The 20116-nt window shown below is 38.9% G+C and overlaps 1 protein-coding gene across 2 annotated transcripts in view; it reads right to left on the bottom strand.

Moving 5' to 3' along the window:
* Positions 1–19316, bottom strand: part of HPGDS (hematopoietic prostaglandin D synthase) — a 28653-nt gene extending 9337 nt beyond the window's left edge. The window contains exons 1-3 of one of the 2 annotated variants that reach the window (XM_027635875.1): positions 19225–19257; positions 15990–16072; positions 7602–7743 (exon numbers count right to left, since the gene is read on the bottom strand). In XM_027635875.1, the coding sequence (XP_027491676.1) occupies positions 7602–7734 (133 nt within the window). In that variant the 5' untranslated portion in view covers positions 7735–7743; positions 15990–16072; positions 19225–19257. Of the gene's footprint in view, positions 1–7601; positions 7744–15989; positions 16073–19224 lie in introns of both variants that reach the window. The other variant, XM_027635874.1, reaches the window with a different exon arrangement.
* Between the last annotated feature and the right edge of the window lie 800 nt (positions 19317–20116).

The raw sequence follows: 20116 nt of genomic DNA, 5'->3' as shown, positions 1-20116 counted from the left end.
ACGCTGATCGCTACTCAGGTTGGGAAATGGTGATTGCTTCATCGAGAAACCAAACAGACCATTTGCTGCTGTGTTTACATACAGGGGAAGTCTAAAAGTCCTGGCTTTGACTGATGTTTCACTTTGTGGGTCAGTACAAGAAAAATGGTTTCTATGGATTTTTTTTTTTTTTTTTTTAAGAAACCCTTGGTTACAGGGGAGGCGTCTTTCTGACACTTGAAGAACACGGATTATGGTGACAAAATCAGCTGGATGGTAGTCATTTCTCATATTCTGTTTCTCAGGGATCTGGTAATTTCTGAATTCGAGGGAATTGCTATTCATTCCTTGAAAATATGAGTAATGCCTTGCTCCTCAGTGCTGAGCTATTTTCATTAAGACTTGGTTATTCTTCCCTGAAAAAGAAACTGAGTTTACAATTAAAAATATACAAATATAGCTTTGTTTTGTGTACACACACTTTTCTGATGCATAATGCAATTCTAAAATTAATAAATGAGAGCAGATTTTATTGCACATTGTCCCTCAAGCCTTAAATAGCCAAAGGATTTATGCTTTGATTCATAATGAGACTTCGGGGGTTTTTGTTAGGAGGCAGCATATCTATTGCCATAGTAGATGTTCCTTCCTTTCCTATGCTATTTAATTTTTTCTTATAAAGAACAGGGGAAAAAAATATTATTTGAAAATAAACAGATTTTTTTCTTGCTGATAGAGTGTATGTATATGATTTACACTGAATTTTGTTGATTATTGAGTTAATAAGTTGTAAATGAGTGCAATTCTGAGAGGTCTGAAGAAAGTACCCTTGTGATTTTTTTTCATTTTAAAAATCTCTTGTTTCTTCTTGTGTGCAGGGTATGCTATTCTTGCACACCAGAAAGTATGGCAGATATTCAAGCAGTTTTACAACTGAAGAAAATAACAAGGAAAAGTCAAGAGGCAGAAAATATTTATAGTACATATCCTCAATATCTGAGTAGATACAATGGCTTATAAAGTTGCATTTTTGGTCTGGAAAAATTTAGGGAAAAAAACCAACTTTGCATTTGAAACATTATTATCGAAAATTCATGGAATCACCAAAATTTTTAGGAACCCACAGTAAAGTATCTTTTTGCTTTTGTAACTTAAAAGAATAATTTCCTATATTGATAAACTCATAGCAAACCCAGGAGACGTTTTTATATATATAAGTTTGGCTGTTGCGGGCAGGAATGCGTTCCCTGTGAAAATTGGAATCTTCCTTTTCCAACTGGAGAAGGAAATGGATTTGTGTCACACAGTTCATCTTAAGGAAGGATGCAAAAAGCCTTCACAGTGGATGGACACAGTTCAGTTGCTGGAGGCAAGGTCAGGGTTTGACAGATGACCTCAAAGTGGCCTCGGGCCACCTTGCTTGTAACAAAAACCACATCCAGACCATATTCTCAGGGGCTCCAAATTACAGCAGAAACCTGTCTGGTTTCTGTACTGGTAACAATGTACTAAGCAGTGTTACCCTTAGACTCGTGGACATGGGTTTCTGTGCCTTGCTTTGAGCTTTCTGTGGTGCTTTTGGCCCTACTCTGCTCATTGACATTATGTGTTCAAGGAGCCTTGGGGAGTGCCCAAATTGCCTGTGTGTATAAACATTGTACTAAACCGGTTAAATTTATCATGATTTTGGTGAAAGGCATGGTTGATGCGACTCCAGATAAGCAGAGCACGTAGGTTGGTTCCTTCCAGGCTCCTACATTCATCGAGGATGGGAAAAGCTGGTGTGTGAGAGGGATCTCATTTGGGTAAAGTCAGAGTCACGGGGGCACATCATGAAACAACACGTATTGGGGAGCAATTATAAATGAACAGTTAAGCCAAAGTAGTGCAGACTGGAAGGATGTGCGTGTCACTTTGCTAGTTTTTCTTTGACTCTGATCGGTTAGGGGGCTGTTTAGTGCTTACGTCAGTTTATACCCTTGTGTATCCATACGGATGTCCTTTCCATGTTTTTCAAAACAGTGTTGTCTTATAATGTTTCCAACTCCCACTTGAGCAAATAAATTTTAAGGAAAACCAGAAAAACCTATTGCTGTCATCGTACAAACAGCGTCATTTCTCAGGCATGCAGAAAATATGGCCTTGCCCTTTTAGTTCCCTCTTGCTTTGTTGCTCATCTGAAGTAGAAGGCGCTATAAATGCTTGTGTTGGTTTCCAAATTTACATTGAAAACTCACTGAAAAGAGGAACATGTTTTTTAAAAAGCATTCTGTTTAAATAATTAAACCTGTAGTCTTCTTTAAATTGAACTTTTATCAGCAAATTCTTACTTTTCCTATTATGTCAGTTATTTATTGGTTTTTTTGCATTGCATTCTGATAGTCTTTACACTCACCCTCTGTCAAGGTTTTTTTCATGGGGAGTGTAAATTCATCAGACTGATCTGCAATCTCTCTTCTCATTTTAGGAAGGACTCACTGAAGTATCTGTGCCACGTTTAGAAATTGGATTAATTCCTTTCTATACTACTTTAATTTTGATTGGCTTTTAGGACTAGAACTGTGGTGTTTGTATGTGTCTGTGCTGGATGCTAAGTTGGGGAGGTGAGGCTTGATGTCTGTTACAAGCAAGGGCATCTGTTTAATTTGTCTCCATCCCATAAAGTCCCTAAGAGCTGTGATAACAATTCCCATCCTGGCATGCCTATAGGTTCTCACTAGTGTTCATAAGGAGAACACACAAGTTCATGTTTTGAACACATAAGCACAACTCAGTGGATGGTGCTTGTGTGGGATTGTTTCTCTGTCAAGGGCAGGGAGGGGAAACAGAATACAGAGCTGACCAGTTTTGTCTAAGTCTAGTATCTAGGCTGGTTGGCTGCTGGTGCTCTGCTGTGCTGTGCTTCTCACTGCTGTTCTCCCCTACGCAGATAGCTTTTAATTTCCTCCTTCCCTTAGCTCTTCCTTCCCTTTCCGCTCATCTTAACTTCTTCATTATTGTTCTTCTCCTCATTTCTGTTCTGTCCTTCCCACATTTATGCTGACTTACCTCATCTTTGCTCCCAGTCATGAGTTCAGGTTCCCCCATTTCCCCTGAGCTGACCTGCTCTTCCACATGACTTGTCCTGCCCACCTTGTAATCATCTATGGCTTTGATCCAAAGCAGCCTGTGTTTAAGCACTTGATTATTGTTCAAAAGCTGAATAATTAATAGTTTTGCAATCAAGCAGCTTAGATTGGTTCAATAATAAGGCAGCTGGATTGGTCAAATATGGGAGAAAATAAAAGTCACAGTCATGCTTCTTTACTACTATAGCTGTGTCAAAATAAGTTCTTTGCCTTGAAAACTAAAGATAACAACTTTTCCTTTCCATTTGTATTTAAATTGGATCATGAGAAACAAATACATGAGACACTTTGCATCTTGTAATAAGAAATATATGAATGATGTATTTTTCGTAAGGCTGGCATAGGAGCAGGACCCCTGGGAAGTGGTTGGCCTGGAGCTGGGGATATCCAGAATCTGTTGCTTTTAGAAAGGGATGACCAGCAGGATGCTTTGATTAACCTCGGCCTAGATTTAGCGCTGTAGCTATTACAACTCATATTCTCCTTGAAAGTGCTTGCTGAGCCCTACTTTTTACCCAGAGATAGCTATTTGTACATCTTAGCTAGGGGTACATAGCAGCAAGTCACTCAGCATACAGAACAACTACTCCCCTGAGGAATTCTTGCCTGCAGTTAGGTGCTTCTCAAGATTTATCTTCTCAAGATTTATCTATTATCTTAGAAGTATTTTCAATGCAATTAGTCTATCAAGTTTCCTAAGGACCTTTCAAGTACCATTCTACACCTCCTAAACAGTTCATGGAATGTTTACAGCCATCAGTGCAATGGAAGCATCCTTTGCTATGATGATAAAGTCTGTGTTATTGCCATTGCTTAAAATTCCTTGATGGAGCCACAGATCAAAAGCTGTTACTGCCTGCCAGCCCAATATCTCAAGGCAATGGTAACTGTACCATTACAGTGGATTTTCTGCTGTGTCATGACTTATGTCAGTGCAATGATGCTTTTTGTGAGGAGCCCATTATGTAGAAATACAGATCTTGAACAGGTCTGTTACAGATCTTAAATTGACTACCCTTTAAATAGTGGCACGGTCAAGTCGAAGTCTGTTCAAAAGAAAATGTACAGCATGAGTTTGCTTACTTATTTAAATAATTATTGACCCATATAGAGTGAAGGGTTATGGAAAGCTGCTACTTGATATTTGTCTGGGTTTTTTTTAGATTCTGTGCTAAAACTGGACAATAATACTACTTATACACTGGTTTGCTTAAGAGTGCTTATATTATAAACTACAGTCCTTGCCTGAAATCAGCAACTGGAAATTTTACCAAAGATGATCTGATTAGTCAGAAGAGAAAAAAATAAATGTTGAGTTATAGAAATTTCAGTTTCAGATTGTATAAGGCAAATAACATAATTTCTTATGTTATAATATACCTTGCTTTTCTACAGGAAAAAAGCACCACTTAGATGTAAACAAAATCAAGTGGGACAGTATTTCCAGGAGGGAGGGCTTATTTATTTACCTGAAGGTATGTTAAGACTACAGCTTCCTGGTGGAAGCCACATGAAAAATGCCAAAACAAACAACAAACCTCACCACACTCTTCAGTTCAGGTCACAAAATTAAACTTGCATCAGCCACAAGCCTGCTTTCTAAATGCCCTTTCTGAACACAAATCTCAATGCATGAATTTTCCCTTCAATTTTACAAAACTCTTTTCTTCAGAATAATGACGATAGTTTCTGGTTTATAAGGTATGATGATTTGGCTGGGTTGGTATTTGTTTGCAAAACCTGAATTTAATTTGTGAGAACTGCTGAAGCAAACATATCCTCTCAGATCTCAGTCAGAGACCTGACTCCTTGTGCTCTTAGGCAAACTTGAATTCTTCAATTTGTTCCTTAGTAGCTCAAGAAACCTGAAGTGCTCTTCTTGTCCAAACTTCTTCCTTAAGTATTTTTTTGTTTATCTTGCTTCATCATACTTGAGGCTTTTAAAAAGAGAGACATCAGGTTGTACTTGCAGACTGCAGTCAAAGCTGGTTCCAGATCTTTCAGAGGCAAGGGGTAAAGACAAAGATGATGTATGCAACTTAGCATAGCAATTTGTCTGATATTTCTTAATCTCACCTCAATATACAATTAAGTAATTAGTTCAATTAATTGGACCAGTTTTAATGACTTTTGAGGGCTGCAAAATAAGGGGTGTACCAAATTGCTATTACATTAACTGCTATTACAACAAATGCAGCTGTAATTCCCTTTATCATTGCTAAACACTGACCACACTCTGGTTTTCACCAGGATATGACTGGCTGAAATCTGCCACTTTTTTTCTTTCTGAAGTAGACTTAGTTCAGGAAAAATGGGGGGACAAAAATCCTGAGCTTTATAAGACAGATCTGAATACAGAATACAAATTACAGTAGTGTAGAAGAATTCTCAGCAGAGTAAACTGTGCATTTGTATTTGCAATGAGTTTGATGGATCCCCTCATTTTCATATTTATTTTTGAACACAGCAGCAACTGAACTTTTTTTTGGCAAGGATCCAGTTACCTGGTGCTTTTTCCTCCTTAATCCGTGCCTCAGCCGAGGCACATTTTGAAAATTCAGGATATCAGAGAATGCAAGGCTTGTTTTTCATATGGCAAATGCTGCATCTGTGCTGTACAACCTAGTCCCTAGCCAGGAGGCAACCATTTCTTGTGCTGAGTCACAGCCTGCAAAGTTAGGCTTTAAGTACCTGGGGCAGAATGGGGTCCTGGCTATTGGTCTTGTTGAACAGTGTAAGGCTGTTTACTCCAAAGCCCTGTTGCTACCTTTAGTTCAGAGTTTTACTGAATGATTTGCCTGTGGGAGAATACTTTGTCTGGAAATACCATGAGTAACTATGAGAAACACCATTGCTTCAAAAATGAGGAGGTGGTTATCAGTTACATGATCTCCAGACAATTTCCTTAGCAGCATTACATTATTATACATATAAGAAACCTTTACTCTTGTTCTAGTTGGCAAACCTCTTTATTACGTGTTGTCTGTAATGTAGATGTCATCAGTGGCAGATGGCACCATTCCATTGGTGCTTGAGCTAGGATTCTGAGAGCCTTCCAGAGCAGAAGTTTAGTATCCTGGCATAAGATGTAATAGCACTTACAGACGTGCATCCAACTATTTCTTTGTAGGTGTATGTTTTCATGGTCAATTAGCACAATGTGTTCCAGTTCCCATCCTCTGACTAACTGGGTTTCTACAGAAGTCTGAAATTCAAAGAACTCTTAGGCCAGCATAAATTTTACACAGCTGATTTCACAAATCTGAGAGCAGCAGCCCCCACATTTAAGTAAACTTCTTATCTGCTTTGGAATTTCTTCCAGGGATCAGTCACAGAGGCTGCTGCAAAAATCCATTATGCAGAGAAAACGAAAAATTTTAATTAACCCTTGGTAAACCTGCTAGCAAATTTTTGCATCGCAGAAAGGGAAACAAAGACAATTCATGGTTAAATAACTTAACCACCATTTGATAACGCAGCAGATACAGTTACAAACTGTATAGTTTAGGATTTCTAGGGTGCCTCTGCTCCCAGTGTTTTGGTGGTAATGGTGCTGCAGCTGGGCTTACACTGTAGTGAACAAGTACTGTACACATAAAGCTTCACTGGGAGACTCATGGTGGGAGTGCTGAAGAAAAAAATGGGAAGAATAGAAAGTAGAAATCACCTTGTGCATTCGTTGTGCCTTTTCCCTAAACTAAAGGCATTATCCTTCATTCTGGATGTGAAAAATCATAGCCCATGTAGCAAAACACAGGCCTAACCCACAAAATGAAAACACAGGTTTCTCTGATTTCACACCCTCAGTCTTCAAACTCAAGATCTGTTTCATTTGAACTAAGGCTAATTTAATAAACAGAAATAACGAATACCTTTAATAGCTGAAAAGAGGTTACTTTAACTAAAAAACATGAAATGGATAGGGTACAATAGCCTGCAGGGTACTCTGAGGCTGGTAGGGGTTGTTCATAGGAACGATTATTTTCTAGCATTTCTTTTGATCCTTTTGTTTTTTCCTTTGCTTTATCAACTGATTTCTTGTGTTTTCTCTCATGACTTTCCCTCTCTGAAAACCTTTCTGGTTACCAAGGAGTGTTCTTCCTGACACTTCTTTCCAATTTGGCTTTCTAAAACCCAGTGTGAAGGCTGAGATGTGGTCCTTGAGACCAAATTCTCCAAAGAAGCTGAGAAGACCAGCACTCATTTAGCTATCTTTAGGGCGACAAAATCTATACTGAATTGATAAGGAGTATAAGCCCAGCTGGATGACAGCGAGTAAGTAATTTTAGATTGCCTGAAGATTTGGATCCAGACTTCTGCAAGGGCATCAGGAATGACATTTTGGCTGTCTCACCATAAAATTCCCATAGGCTTAATTAAAACCAGAAATTAATTGTATTTCTGCTCATGAAACATACAGATACCTCTTAAATTGCTTTGCTTTTTGACAGCATTTCTAGCGGAGCTTTGGATGTAAGAACCCGTGCTACTTACTTGGTTTGATTTTGGGCCAGTCTGCTGCTTCTATTCTGTGGTCTTCATACTTCTTGCCCGAGTAGGCAAACAGGTAGCGGCTGATTTCTGCTCGCCCTCGCAGGTTGAAGTAAGTCAGCTTATACTGTGGCATGCTGGCTCCCTGGGAGGGGAGACACCAAGCGGCTTTAGACAGGAGTAACTCAACTCCTTTTTACAGAAGCACACCCTACGCTTGTTTTCAACAGACATGGCTTGTACAATGCAAAGGAAATATTACACCAAGCCACGGTGTGTTGTACTTTGCAATCATTGCATGACCCACACCTTTTTGTTCTGCATTTCTCATCCACAGCGTGCAGATGTGCACAATGACAGCTGAACCTGCAGTTCCTCCTTATGGATCTCTAGAAAAATGGCTTGATTTTTTTTTACAGACATATTAGGAATTTTCTGCTTTCGTTTATTTTTCTCATGACTCCAAACTCAGGCCATTTTTATAAAGTGTTTTTTTTTCAGAGTGCAAATATAAAATCATATACTGTAGCAGAAAAATTGCTGTCTTGAGCAGCAATTTTGTTCAAGCGTGCCCTGCTCAGCCCCTGTTGTTTATGGAGACCTTCATCCAAGGCCAAATCATGAGAAATGCTAAACTATTGTGATTTTTCTCATTAATTAGTACCTTAACCTAGTTGTGTAGGCAGTTGACCAAAATTATTATAGACGGAAATTTTGCTATGGAAACCAGTCTACAGTGTTATTTTGAGTGAATCATCACTGAATTTTCGGTTTCTTGTACAGAAGCCAAGAGAAAATTTGAAATTATTTTTCATGAGGTTTTCATGAGGTTTGGGTTTTTTTACTTCAGTTCTAGTTAGACTGTTACTTCATGTAACAGGAAGGTTCTATTTGTTTTTAAGTGTAACAGGCAGCAAAAGAAAGTATCTGGGAGTTTGATTGTACAGCAAGAATGGTTCAGGAAAGGTGAACATATAAGGTTGTTTTAAATCAAAAGTAAGTGTTTAAATTCTACACACACTTTAATAAGAGAGAACTATGAGCTCAGCTGAGGTTTAAATGTGCTGGGGAAAGGATAGTAAAACAACCATCTCTCTCCTCACCCAAAGCAAAAACCTTTCTCCTTTTGGCCTTAAAGTAACATTTGCATGTCATTTACCATTCTTTTATATCCATCAGAGTGCTAGTAAGATAGCATGCAACACAGATAATCTGCACTAGGACAGGAAGGGAACTCTTTTTAGTAAATGAGTGCTACTATATAACCTTGCAATAGAAACAACCACGTGTTTAGTCATCTTCTCTTGAAATCACATGCTTGAAGGCAGATCTATCATCAGCTTTGACTTTAGAAGGAAAATCTCCTTGCTCAGAAAGAGAAAGCTTGCCATGAACTCACACTGAAAGGAGCAAATTACTTTTGCCACGTGCTCCTCAAGAAGTCAAAACATCTACTTTCTCTCCTCTGAGTAACAAAAGCAGGAAAAAAAAAATCATACCAAAAGTGAAAGTTATCTGTACCCCTACAACCCACAGCAGGCTTGGAAGAGGTTATTAGTAAAAGGAGACTTTTCACATCTGATGGCCCAGTAGAGAAGCCAGAACAGAGACAGAGAGTTGCTAATGGAGATATCTACAAGTGCTTCAAAACAAAGACAGCACTATAGTTATTGTTTTTTAAGTCAACTGCTTTTCTTTGCACTGTATAAAACAGGGGCGCTGCAGGCAAAATGAGTTGTATGGTTTAGGTAAGTGGCAGAAGTATATATTCAAATTTTGTGCCCAGATCTATTACTTTTTATGCTTTATTGTGCTTATATAATATTATACTATGTTTATGCAGGATAAGTTTGGATTACACATTTACAAAGCCAAAGTAAGAAGAGAGAATGAAATCGTGGGCGTTTTTTTCTTCTCATTTGTCCCTGCTTCTGATTTGGTGTGGTCACTTGAGAGCAAGGAATGGTATTTTAAAATGAAGATGTGTTATCTGAGATTCAAATTAGACATGACAGCGATTTGGGAGTAAAAGGGGAAAAAAGCCCATTTGATTCTTTTCAGGTTTTTTAGAGGCAAGCAAACATTTGTAGAGGATACAACCTTTAACTACAAAATCCAGTGTCTGCTTCCCTTCTTTAGGTGTGTCTACAGAGCTTTTTTCATAAACATCCGTAGCAGTTCCAGTGCCCTGGACTTATTACACCACTCACACATGGCTCCAGTATCTTGGCTACCTCTGGCCCACTTAGCCCTGTGTTAGCAAAAAGTTGTTGGCAGCTGTAAGGCTTTTAAAAGCACAGAATCATAGATTTTTAAGGTACAACCATGAGGAAGGGAGTAGACAGCTGTATACAGAACAGGCTGGAGATGACTGAGGTCTAACATTTCTGTAGGTGAGCGTGTTGAAAGAGTCTAATTCCTACTGTGGGAGAACTTTGTATACAAAGACTTGTCTATTCAGGAGTAGTGAGATGATGTAAAGAAACAGGAATTTTGGCTGAAGATCAGGAAGTCTCTCTGGACTTTATAGTAGATTGTGGAATATTCTGGTCTGTCAAGGAAGCAGTGGAAACTATTGTTTGAATTGTCTAAAGCAAAGCTAAACAAATTTCTAATGAACACACCGTGAGGAGTAATCAAATATTTGTAGTGGTGATGCACTTTGAAGCTTATGAATTTTTTTCCATCCATAGACCAAAAAAAAAACCAAAACAAAACCAACCCTACAAAGAGTTTACTAAAAATACTTGACATTTTAAAAGCCTTTATAGCTTTATTGTAAGCATGTTTTTGTAAATGTTTGTAGGTTTTATTTTTTATTTGTATTTATTGTGAAATGTCAGGAGTAGTGCTTCCTAAACAATTACAGACAAGCTTCTAAATGAAAGAAATGGTAGTGTTCAGAATAGCTTTTTGACAAACATACAAAGTAAGTTGGTTTTGTTTTTTTTCCATTGTCCTCCTTTACCTCATTTTCCCAGTGTGTTTTATAAAGGAGTGGATCATGAGAAACAAATTAAAACCATTCAAAAAACATCCAGAATTATTGAATAATTGAAAAATGTCATTTCCAGAGGAAAAAGGTCTATCTGAGGTCTTTGAGCTCATGCTCTGGGATTGAGGTTTGTTTTGTGGTTGGTTTTTTCTTTTATTTAGCAGGGGGAAGCAGTAAAATCTTTAAAACTATCTAAAATTATTTCTCTTTTTTTAGGCTAGTCATGGCTTAAAAATACTGGGAGATGTTGGTGATGAGTGGACCTCTGTGCCCAGACTTGCAGGCATTTATCCACCTGGTTAGCACTATTAAATCTCTTCAGGTGAGTTTGCTGCAAAGCCAAGTGTGTATAAATGCAGAAGGGGGCTGATTTACCGTTCACCAATAAACCTGCCATATAAGCAGTGTTTCTTCACTTTCTAACTGATGAATGCACAGCTGGGAGGCCCCTGTGCACCTCCCCTGCCATACACTGACAGCATTTCAGTCCCAGTACTATCGCATACAGCTTTCAAAGCCATGAACTCAATTGGTTTAAATTCACTATTAAATTAGCTTTAATACTTTAAAGTTGTTGACCCGCTTAGCTGATTTTCTAACTTTCCTCTGTGACTTTCTGAAAGCCAGCTTAACTGGCTTTAACATACCTTTAAACTGAAGATTAGTGGATCTCATGATTAAATTCAACTGCTGGAGCCACTCAGTGACAAAATCAAATGGGAAGTCTGAGAGAAGGTCAAATATGTGTAAAAGGTGGCATCCTCTGTGTTACTCATGAGTGAAAATTCAGGGTGGAGTTACAAGTGTCTAAGACACCTTAGGACAGATTTCAAATAATTTAAAACTGTTCGTGGCTTTATGGAGATACTGTATTACCTGATAAACTGGAGATGCTTTTATTCCAGTTGAAGCAGGACTGAACAATCAATTTGAAAACTTCAAGCAAGATTAGAGTGTAAAAACAGAGCCCAGGAAGAAATCAGCATCATTCTCTGAGAAGTAAAATGCTGAGTTCCAGATAGCATTAGTAGAGCAGAGAAAAAGTACTGGCAGAATGAAAACTGCCAGGATGAGTTTCAGATGTGTGCCCCATGCAACCCAGCACAGGCAGCCTCTGCTATCCAGAATTTGATTCTGTATGCCCAGCCTAAGCTGCTGCCTTATAAGATTAAGCACCAAAACTCTGCTGGACTTAGTAGAGGAGCAGTGTTTCCTCTCTGTTCCAGAAAATCCAGCCCTCAAGGAAATGTTCTTCAGCTAATAACAGACACCTGGATTCAGATACTCAGTATGTGAATTCATAAAAAATGTTAAAAAAAGCCCAAAACAAAACAAAAAAAACAAACCCAAAGGCCACACTTAATTACGTTTTCTTGCATAAGGTTATTAGTATTTGAGGTGACAAACAGGAGAGAACTTTCCCTGAGCTGGGGCCAGAGGGAGAGAAACCAGCTAAGTTGAGCTATGTGTTCACATCCACCCAAAGTCTGACAAAGAGCTTGTGGTGCAAAGTCCCCTTTAATTGTAATTTGCATGGCAAGAAATTAAGGGGTTTCATGCCTTAAGGTTTCATCATTGCTAGAGGATGTAAAAAAGCCCAGCTGTTCCCTTTAGCAAGTAAGACCAGCAGGGTTGGATTAAGGTTCATCTGGGTGTTTCTAAAAATTTGGACTCTAGATGATGCATTGCCCTGTATTTATATTTATTTAACATGAGGGTTCTTCGTTAATTTAGGAGTCGCTGATGGAAAGCATTAAAGTTAGCACCTGACACAATGCTGCCCTGGCCATGGGCCTGCCAAAAAGGGGAAGCTGGAGGTCTCAGTTGCCAAGTGTCATCATCCTCTCTTGAACTGCAACCAGCCCATGATGATGACTCAGTAGTGATGACTCAGTCAGTGGATACCTTTATTTTATTGTAAGATTATTTTACTGTTTATTTTATTGTAAGATTAAGCTGTTATATCAATTTGAATTGTTTGAGTTGCTGGAACTGATTATGTATTCCATTTTCATTATTTTTATAGGATGAAAATATAACAACAAATCTGCTTCCATTTACATAAGCCTACAGGTATCTTTCTGCCAAGAAACATCTTGCTTTATGAAATGTGAAATGGAGTTTGTGCCCTCTCTAAGCACTAAACTAGCTAAAGGTGAAAAGTTTTGTGGACTTTTTTTTTTTTTAAGCACTGTTTTCAAAACGTTTTCTGCTTCTTTATGAGATGTTTCTGCAAAGTTGACCTGAAAATCAAATGAGTAGGTTTGGAAGAGATGCAGACACAACAGCCTGATTTGGGTATCCTACTGGGATGGAGGGGGAATTGCAATTTCATCCCATTCAGACATTTACTCATATATATCTGTGATGTCCTAGATGTACAGTTTGAAGTCTTATAACCAGTATCAGCTGAATATTTTCCATTAATGGTAACACTGGGATTTCAGAGGGAAAACTATTCCCTGTCTTCCTTAGTCCCAATGACAGGGCCAAGCAGTGCTAGTGTCAATCAAGAAACTCAATTTAGAAAAGGAAAGGAGAGGAACTTGCTGGGTCTATGTCTGTATATACAGACAAAAGAGTCTTTATGCATTGAAGGAGAGATTTTCTGTAGATTATTATCCAGGAGTGACCTATCTTCGTATGAAGCATAGATTTTTGGTTCTGATCCTTACGGGCTGGGGAGGGTTGTGTTACTTACAGAATACAAAGGAAGATTTTTTTTTAACCAGGAAAGTGACTTAGTCTGCCTTGTTTCACCTCAGAAACACTAGGAATATTAAGTTCAATTTTGCCTGTCTTGCTTAGTGTCCTTCTCATTTATGTGAATTCCTCACCCTTGTAATTGGAGAACTGAGCATTAAAGCAGCTTTCTCCCTTCTCAATTTTAAAAAAATTTGCCTGTCCAAGTCTCTCTGCCTTCATTTTTTTAAAATTTTCAGATTTCAGAGGAAGGAACCAGAGAGACAGGACTCAAATAGTTACTGTAGAAGGCAAGTAAAGAAAAGCTTCCACAGCTATAACAAATTCCAGATATAATGGTTGTGGCCTGATATTTTTTCATTACTTCCCTTTTACGTAACCAACCTAACATAATGGTCAGAAGGGTTTTGGGAAAGGCCTGCTTGGTTAAGTTTTCCTGTTTGGGCAATGCTGAAAAGGCAAGAGCCAGCTGGGAAGCAGCCTTGCTCTGCCTGCAGACGTGGTGCTGCTCTACTCCTGGCTGCTGAATCAAAGTGGTTGCTGCAGGAATGCCTTCAGTTTTTTCCCTCAGTGAAAAGTTATTCTATATATTCATATTTTCTGTCTAAATTTTGAGCTGAAAGTATGAAGAGAAATCGTGATGTATTGATCCTTTTTGGAGAGGAAAGTTTGATGCAGAGAAATTGGCTCATGCCAGCAAGAACCAGCCATGGGATGGTTGTTGGTCGCTTTGTCACTCCTCGTTTTTGAGGAAGGTTGACAAGTCTGCCTGGCAAATGCACTGGCTTAATCCAAGCTGTTTATCTGGATGTGAGTAACACTAAGACAATTAACTTCTGGCTTTTCCTGGGAAAAACTGAGAGGTATGTGATATGCTCCCTAACTGGGGAAGTTAATGACTTTGGGATTCTCATTGAGAAACAGAGAATTAAAGAATTAGACGGTCCTCTCTTATTGCTCAGCGAAAAAGGAAAAATGCTCATTTTCCTTTCCTTGAACATAAACTTATTCAGGTTCTAACACAGAGTCAAAAATATTAGAGATTTAAGTGATATTTTCAGCCTTTGAAATCTAAAAATAGTGAGGATTTGATGTTTTTTTGGGGGGGGTGTTTCTTCTAAAAGATGTTTTTATTAATCCGGTTTTTTTAGCAAAGAAAATAAGATGTTTTCTGCCTGTCTTTTGGGGGATAAGGATTTGAGAATATTGGCATGTTAATGGAAGAATACAAATCTTCCAGTGGAAGATTTCTATAGTAGTCTGTTTTAACAGAGAATACAAGTAAAAACTCCAAGTAATTCTAAATATTTCCAGTCAGCTGTCAGTCTGACATAAACTCTCTTTCTGAAAACTGATGGTTTCTTTTCCCACTCCACACCAGTTATAGAAAATAAACATTTTAATTTGATCTCTTATTTTTCTATGCCACATAGCAATCTGGACCTTTGAGAGAAAAGAAAAAAAATCCGCACACCCTTTTATGTACACAAATCAATTGAAGTAAATGTTTATGCAATTTGATGCAGGTTGAGTTTTGAAATAACAAGTTCCAAATATAATGGTTGTGGCCTGATATTTTTTCATGACTTCAAGCATATATAGATATAAATTTTTTTAGAAGGATTTTTCATGTCTTCACCCAGTGTGCTGTTTATTTGTGTCCTGTGGGGGAAATCAGCCTCCTGAAATGAGAAGTTTAAAAGCATTGGGACTATTGAGTTGTACTAATGATTACGAGTATGTTAAGTGACCTGATGAATAAAAGTCTGCTGTGTGAGCAAGGCCTGATCTGTCAATATGTGGGCTTAAGAGAAGGGGCTATATGAGACATTAAAGAAATTATCTATCTGAGGAAGCTGCAAGCTTGGTTTGATGATGTGAAAAATCAGAGCTCTAGAAAAATCCTTCAAGAACACAGGAAAAAGACCCACCTTTTTTTATAGAGGTTTTTTTTTTTAATTAAGAAAAAAAACCCATAATGTAGAGGAGGATAAGAAGAATACCTATTCTGAGAGGTTTTTTTTGAAAGTGAGAGTCCACTCTGACTGGACAATGAATGGGTGTTCACTGTCAAGGCTGTTGTTGAAGGAGATCGCCACTGGGCCCACTGGGTTTCTCCAAGCTGACTTTGTAGCTGCTGCCCTTCATGTGATTGCCCCTCAGGCAACTGCAGTCAAACTGATAAGAATTGGGATGTTTAAAGTTCACCCCGTTCATTTGAACTGAAATGAGTGAGGGAGCTCCTACATGTCAGCAGGTAGAAGGAGGCAGGGAAGTGGTAACAGACAGGGATTCACTCAGCCACCTCATCAGTGTGCTCCTTCTGCCTGACTTGCCAGGCTCTTCCATTTAGGGCCTGAGCATCTGTGGTGACTTTGCTTTCTGTCTGATCCTCACTCTTTTGGTTTGCATCTACTTCTGTCCCAGATTTATGTAAATAACTTTTGAAATTGTTTTGTGCAGCATCCAAAGCTGTAATGAACTTCAGATGAATAAATTGCACACCTGAGACCGTGAAACACTGGTAAATAAAACTGGAAGAGGAGAGATCTCAGAGAAGATGCAGACGAGGGAGTGGTTAGGATAATTTCTCAGGAGAAACTGTTTAAGTCTTCATTTCCTCATCAGGTGTTTTAAGAATTCCCTGAGGCATTTTGTGGTAGAACAAAAGCCTAAATAATCTTAATTCTTGCCAACACCAGTCATTCCTGTAAAATTCATGCCTTGCATCTGTCTCTGTAGGCTCCAGATGAATCAGCACCACTTCACAATATTCCTACAAAGTACAGAGCCCGATTGTGAGTGACGTTACTGTGTATTAAGTTGTTTAGTTGGCTCTCCAAAGGCAGCTGCTGGTTTTGCCAGGATAATTTCATGTCCATTTCCCAAGCTCTCAAGCTTGTCCAGCACAGTAATTTGTATAACAACTGTCTTAGCCACCTAACATCTTTGCTTGGATGTTAAAAAGGTTTTTTCTATCTCAGCCATGTCTGCATGTGTGGGTGCATATGTACAAGGGGAAGCACAAATATCAAATCCTTCCCCCTGCTAGTCTAAACTAGTTTGCTCTTGAACTGTTGCATGTTGTGAACCCACTATAAAATTTACTAAAAATAAAATTACAGGTGTGAAAGAAAGAATTAGATATGCTTTTAAGCACGATGTATGATCCCTGTAGCCTGTACGGGTTTGATTGGGCAAGGTTTTATTCACATCATAGAGTTCTCCAGCACCCCCCACTATGTCTCCTGCTCACAAATTCCTGGTGTCCTCCTGCTCTGCCCTGGGATGTCTGGCACATTACCACCCTGCCCAGGAGGCACCAGCACAGTGGGCCAGGGCAGAGATTTCAAGTATTTCCAGATATTTTGGAATCGTTTTCTCAGGCAGAGTGAGCCTGAGGAGACCCAGAACCTTGCTAAAATGCTCTTCAGGTATTGTCAATCTTCTTGAGAGGACCAGCGCTGGGAAACATGGACCTACAGCTCTGCCCAACACTCAGCCTAAAACCTGGAGACCACCTAGATTTGGCTGTAAGTGATAAACGTCCAAGACTCCATGAGTTACAGTCACCACCTGTTCGGTATGTAAAACCCTAACCTATGTGTCCCTATGCTTAAGAAGAAAGTACTTTCTGAGCAGCAGTTTGCAGCCAATTTCACCTTTGTTGATGGAAACACCAGGTAGAGTCTGGCTCTGGGGCAGTGCCCATTGCTGTGTGTTCCTACTCTGCCTCAGAGTACCCTACCCCTTCAAAAAATGTGCTCATTTACCTGAGAGACACAATTACGAAGGCTGGTGTCCCACATTTATTTTTTCCTGTTGTCAAACATCAACTAAAGAAAGCTTACCAAACAGCTCAAACCATTATTTTTCTGTATATCTTTCTTTGTTTGCCTTCTCCCTTTGCCATCTGCTACCCAAAACCAAAGCATAATACAAAGACTGTCTGGTACCCCTGAATGCCCTTGTTTTCGCTCTTATTCCATTACATGCTTATGCTTTACTGAGTCATTCCAGCAACATTTTTAGTTCCTGCTAAAAAGATAAAAAATTAGCCATTTCATTTTTTTTCAAGTTCATCATTGTAGCTTTTTTTGGGGGAGTTTTAGCAGATTGACTCCAGATAAGCAAGGTTCTTCAAAATGGTAGCCCTTTGAAACGTATATGCGGGATTTGGCAGATTTTTCTTTCCCTTTTTATTTTTCTTTCCCTCTTGGACTAGCTGTCAAAAGGGTAAAAAAAAATCACCTGTTTGAGATTTGCAGCATATGTAAGCTTTCAGTGGCATGGCATGCCCCTTGCTAGTCCAATACCAGCAGTATGTCAATGGCTCCTAGGCAGTACAATTATTTTCTGGTGAGATTTTGATCAAAGGTGTTTTGACGGTGAGCACCGACTTCAATTACTTCTGGTTTTTAACTGCTCTGGAGAAGTTTGTGTGTGACAGACAGCAACCAGAAACCTTAAGAGCAAACCCTTAGAGCAGCACAGCCTGTTGGTCAGTGGCACGGGAGTGTGCTGCACCGAAGGTGACTGGCTAACATTCTTACTTGTGCACAAGCCCAGAACTCTAAGAATAACTTTGTGTACATTTTCAGCTTGAAATTTGGAGAGCTTCAGTTTCATTTCTATCCAAATAGATTTGATTGTGTGCCTGGGCATGTGTGCATCTGCAGCGGTGAATAATTTACAGGATGTACCCATTTTTAGAGAGAGGTGGATTCTATTTTGGATTAAAGAAAACAAAAGAATAAACAAAAGTAAACTTGCGAAAGACCTCTATAGGGTTTTTTGTTTTGTTTTCTTTACAAACGTTGCAACTTTTGAGTATGAAAGTACTAGAGTTTACAAACAGTTCTAAGGAGTACAGAAGCCCAGGAAAGAGTTTGTTTACTGGGATAGTTTGAGATGAGTAGTGAAAAAAAGATACCTTTTAATAGAGGAAATGTGTGCAGGAGGATTATGGACACAGGCAAATTATAGCAGTTAAAGTTTAAAGGAAAAAATTCTTAACAGCTATATCATTTTGAAGTAAAGACAAAAATTGACAGCAAAAACCTCTGTGAGTTTTGATAAGGAGAAAAATGCAGACACAGGAGGTTTTTCCTCTAGAGAATGACGATGGGAATTAGGACTAGGTTATGTTAATCCATTGGTGAACCGAAATACAGGAATTTGAAAATGAACAGAACAATGCACAAAAGTGACCTAGAGGAATTGGTTAGTGCTGCTTAATATTCATCTAATTTCTCTGACATTAGCCTAGATTTTACTTGGTTATGTAAGTGAATGCATAGAAGTCAGCCTTTACCTCTAATGGAATATTAATTTAAAATCATTTTTCACTTACTGAAAACTCCCTGAAGAATGCCCAGAGCTTCCTCACTCCAGCTTTTTGCTGATGAGGTAGTATTTTCTCTGGGAAGTACTCTGACACGCAGCCTGATTACCAGAGTAGCTCAGTACTGATTACATAAGGCACTGGTGAGAAACAGGGGCTTGATGTACCAACAGACTACTGATCTGCCTCTTTGTCTCTAGAAAGCAGTTCTGGTAAAGTCTGATTTTAGCAGTTCATGTGATTGTACAGATGTTTTAAGTAAAGTAGGCAGTTGAAAGATGCCTGTAAGTAGCAAAGAAGACGTGTGGGCGAGGTACTCGAGTTATACTTGCAGACACCCTGTAGTACTCCTGGTTATCCCTCTCTATGCCGATCCTACTACTCAGAGACTCATGCTGAATAAACTGAACAAAAATCTAAAAATTAAATACTCTCAGTACTTACACGTAGCATAATCTGATGAAACTAACCCCCACACAGCCACTATAACAGTAGCCCTAGGAAGGGCAGAGTAGGATCAAAAGAAGAAAGGGGAAAGAGAGGAACCAGGCTGCAGCAGTTAGCGAAGCTGAAACAGAACTCACTCTGGTGCGGTGATACCTGGTCCCTTCCTCAGCGCACACGAGTCCCTCTGAGTGCTGACCTCGGTGGAAAAGGCTTTTATATGCTCAAGCACTGTTTATTAATATGCAAACCACTCCCCATGACAAGTATGCCTTCATTACTCACTCTCTCCCCCCTCTCATACACAGGCAGACACAGAGAAAATTCATCATTTTCTCGGATAACAAGCAAGTTTGGTGACTTTTGGGACTAATACAGCAAATTGTGTGCTGGAGTTTTTCAGTCTGTGTTTAAAGACAAGAAATACTTTAAAGTGCCATTTAAAAAATATGTGATAATTATTAAAAACACAGGCACTGGTGAGCTGAGTCAGACGATGGGTGTTTTTTCTAAATGTAAGAAGTGTGGAACAAGCCAAGAAATGTCTTTCTTGGATTATTTCTAACTCATGTGAAGCCCCACAATATCTGATCTAATTCCAGAACACTGCCTTAAATATCTGCAATCTCACTTTTACATAAAGAACAAAGTGTGATTTAAGTTGGTTTGGTTTTTTTTGTTTTGTTTTGGGTTTTTTTGTTATCAGTGAAGAAGGGTAAAGAGGATTCATGCAAGCTCTGTCCATGAGTAATGCACATTAGAAGTTAGGCTCTGTGATGTTATTTCTTCTTATCTGTTGTGGATATTGTGCTTTTCTGTTTGTTTTCATTTGTACTTTGGCATTAGCAAAGCCATTCAATGCTGCTGTACTTTGCTTTCCACTGAGCTTATGACCAGAACGCAGCAGCAATGGAGCAAGCTTTCTGATGCTAAAGAGCAAGATCCGATGTGTACTACACAAGTCTGTTCTGAGGCCTCATTCATCTTTTATAATAAACAGTTGTGGGTGTTCTCCACAGGTGCAGGGAGCAG

Source organism: Corapipo altera, unplaced genomic scaffold (assembly GCF_003945725.1).
Source record: "Corapipo altera isolate COAL_440 unplaced genomic scaffold, ASM394572v1 22b, whole genome shotgun sequence".
NCBI lineage: Eukaryota > Metazoa > Chordata > Aves > Passeriformes > Pipridae > Corapipo > Corapipo altera.
This window is presented reverse-complemented; position numbering and strand designations above follow the sequence as displayed.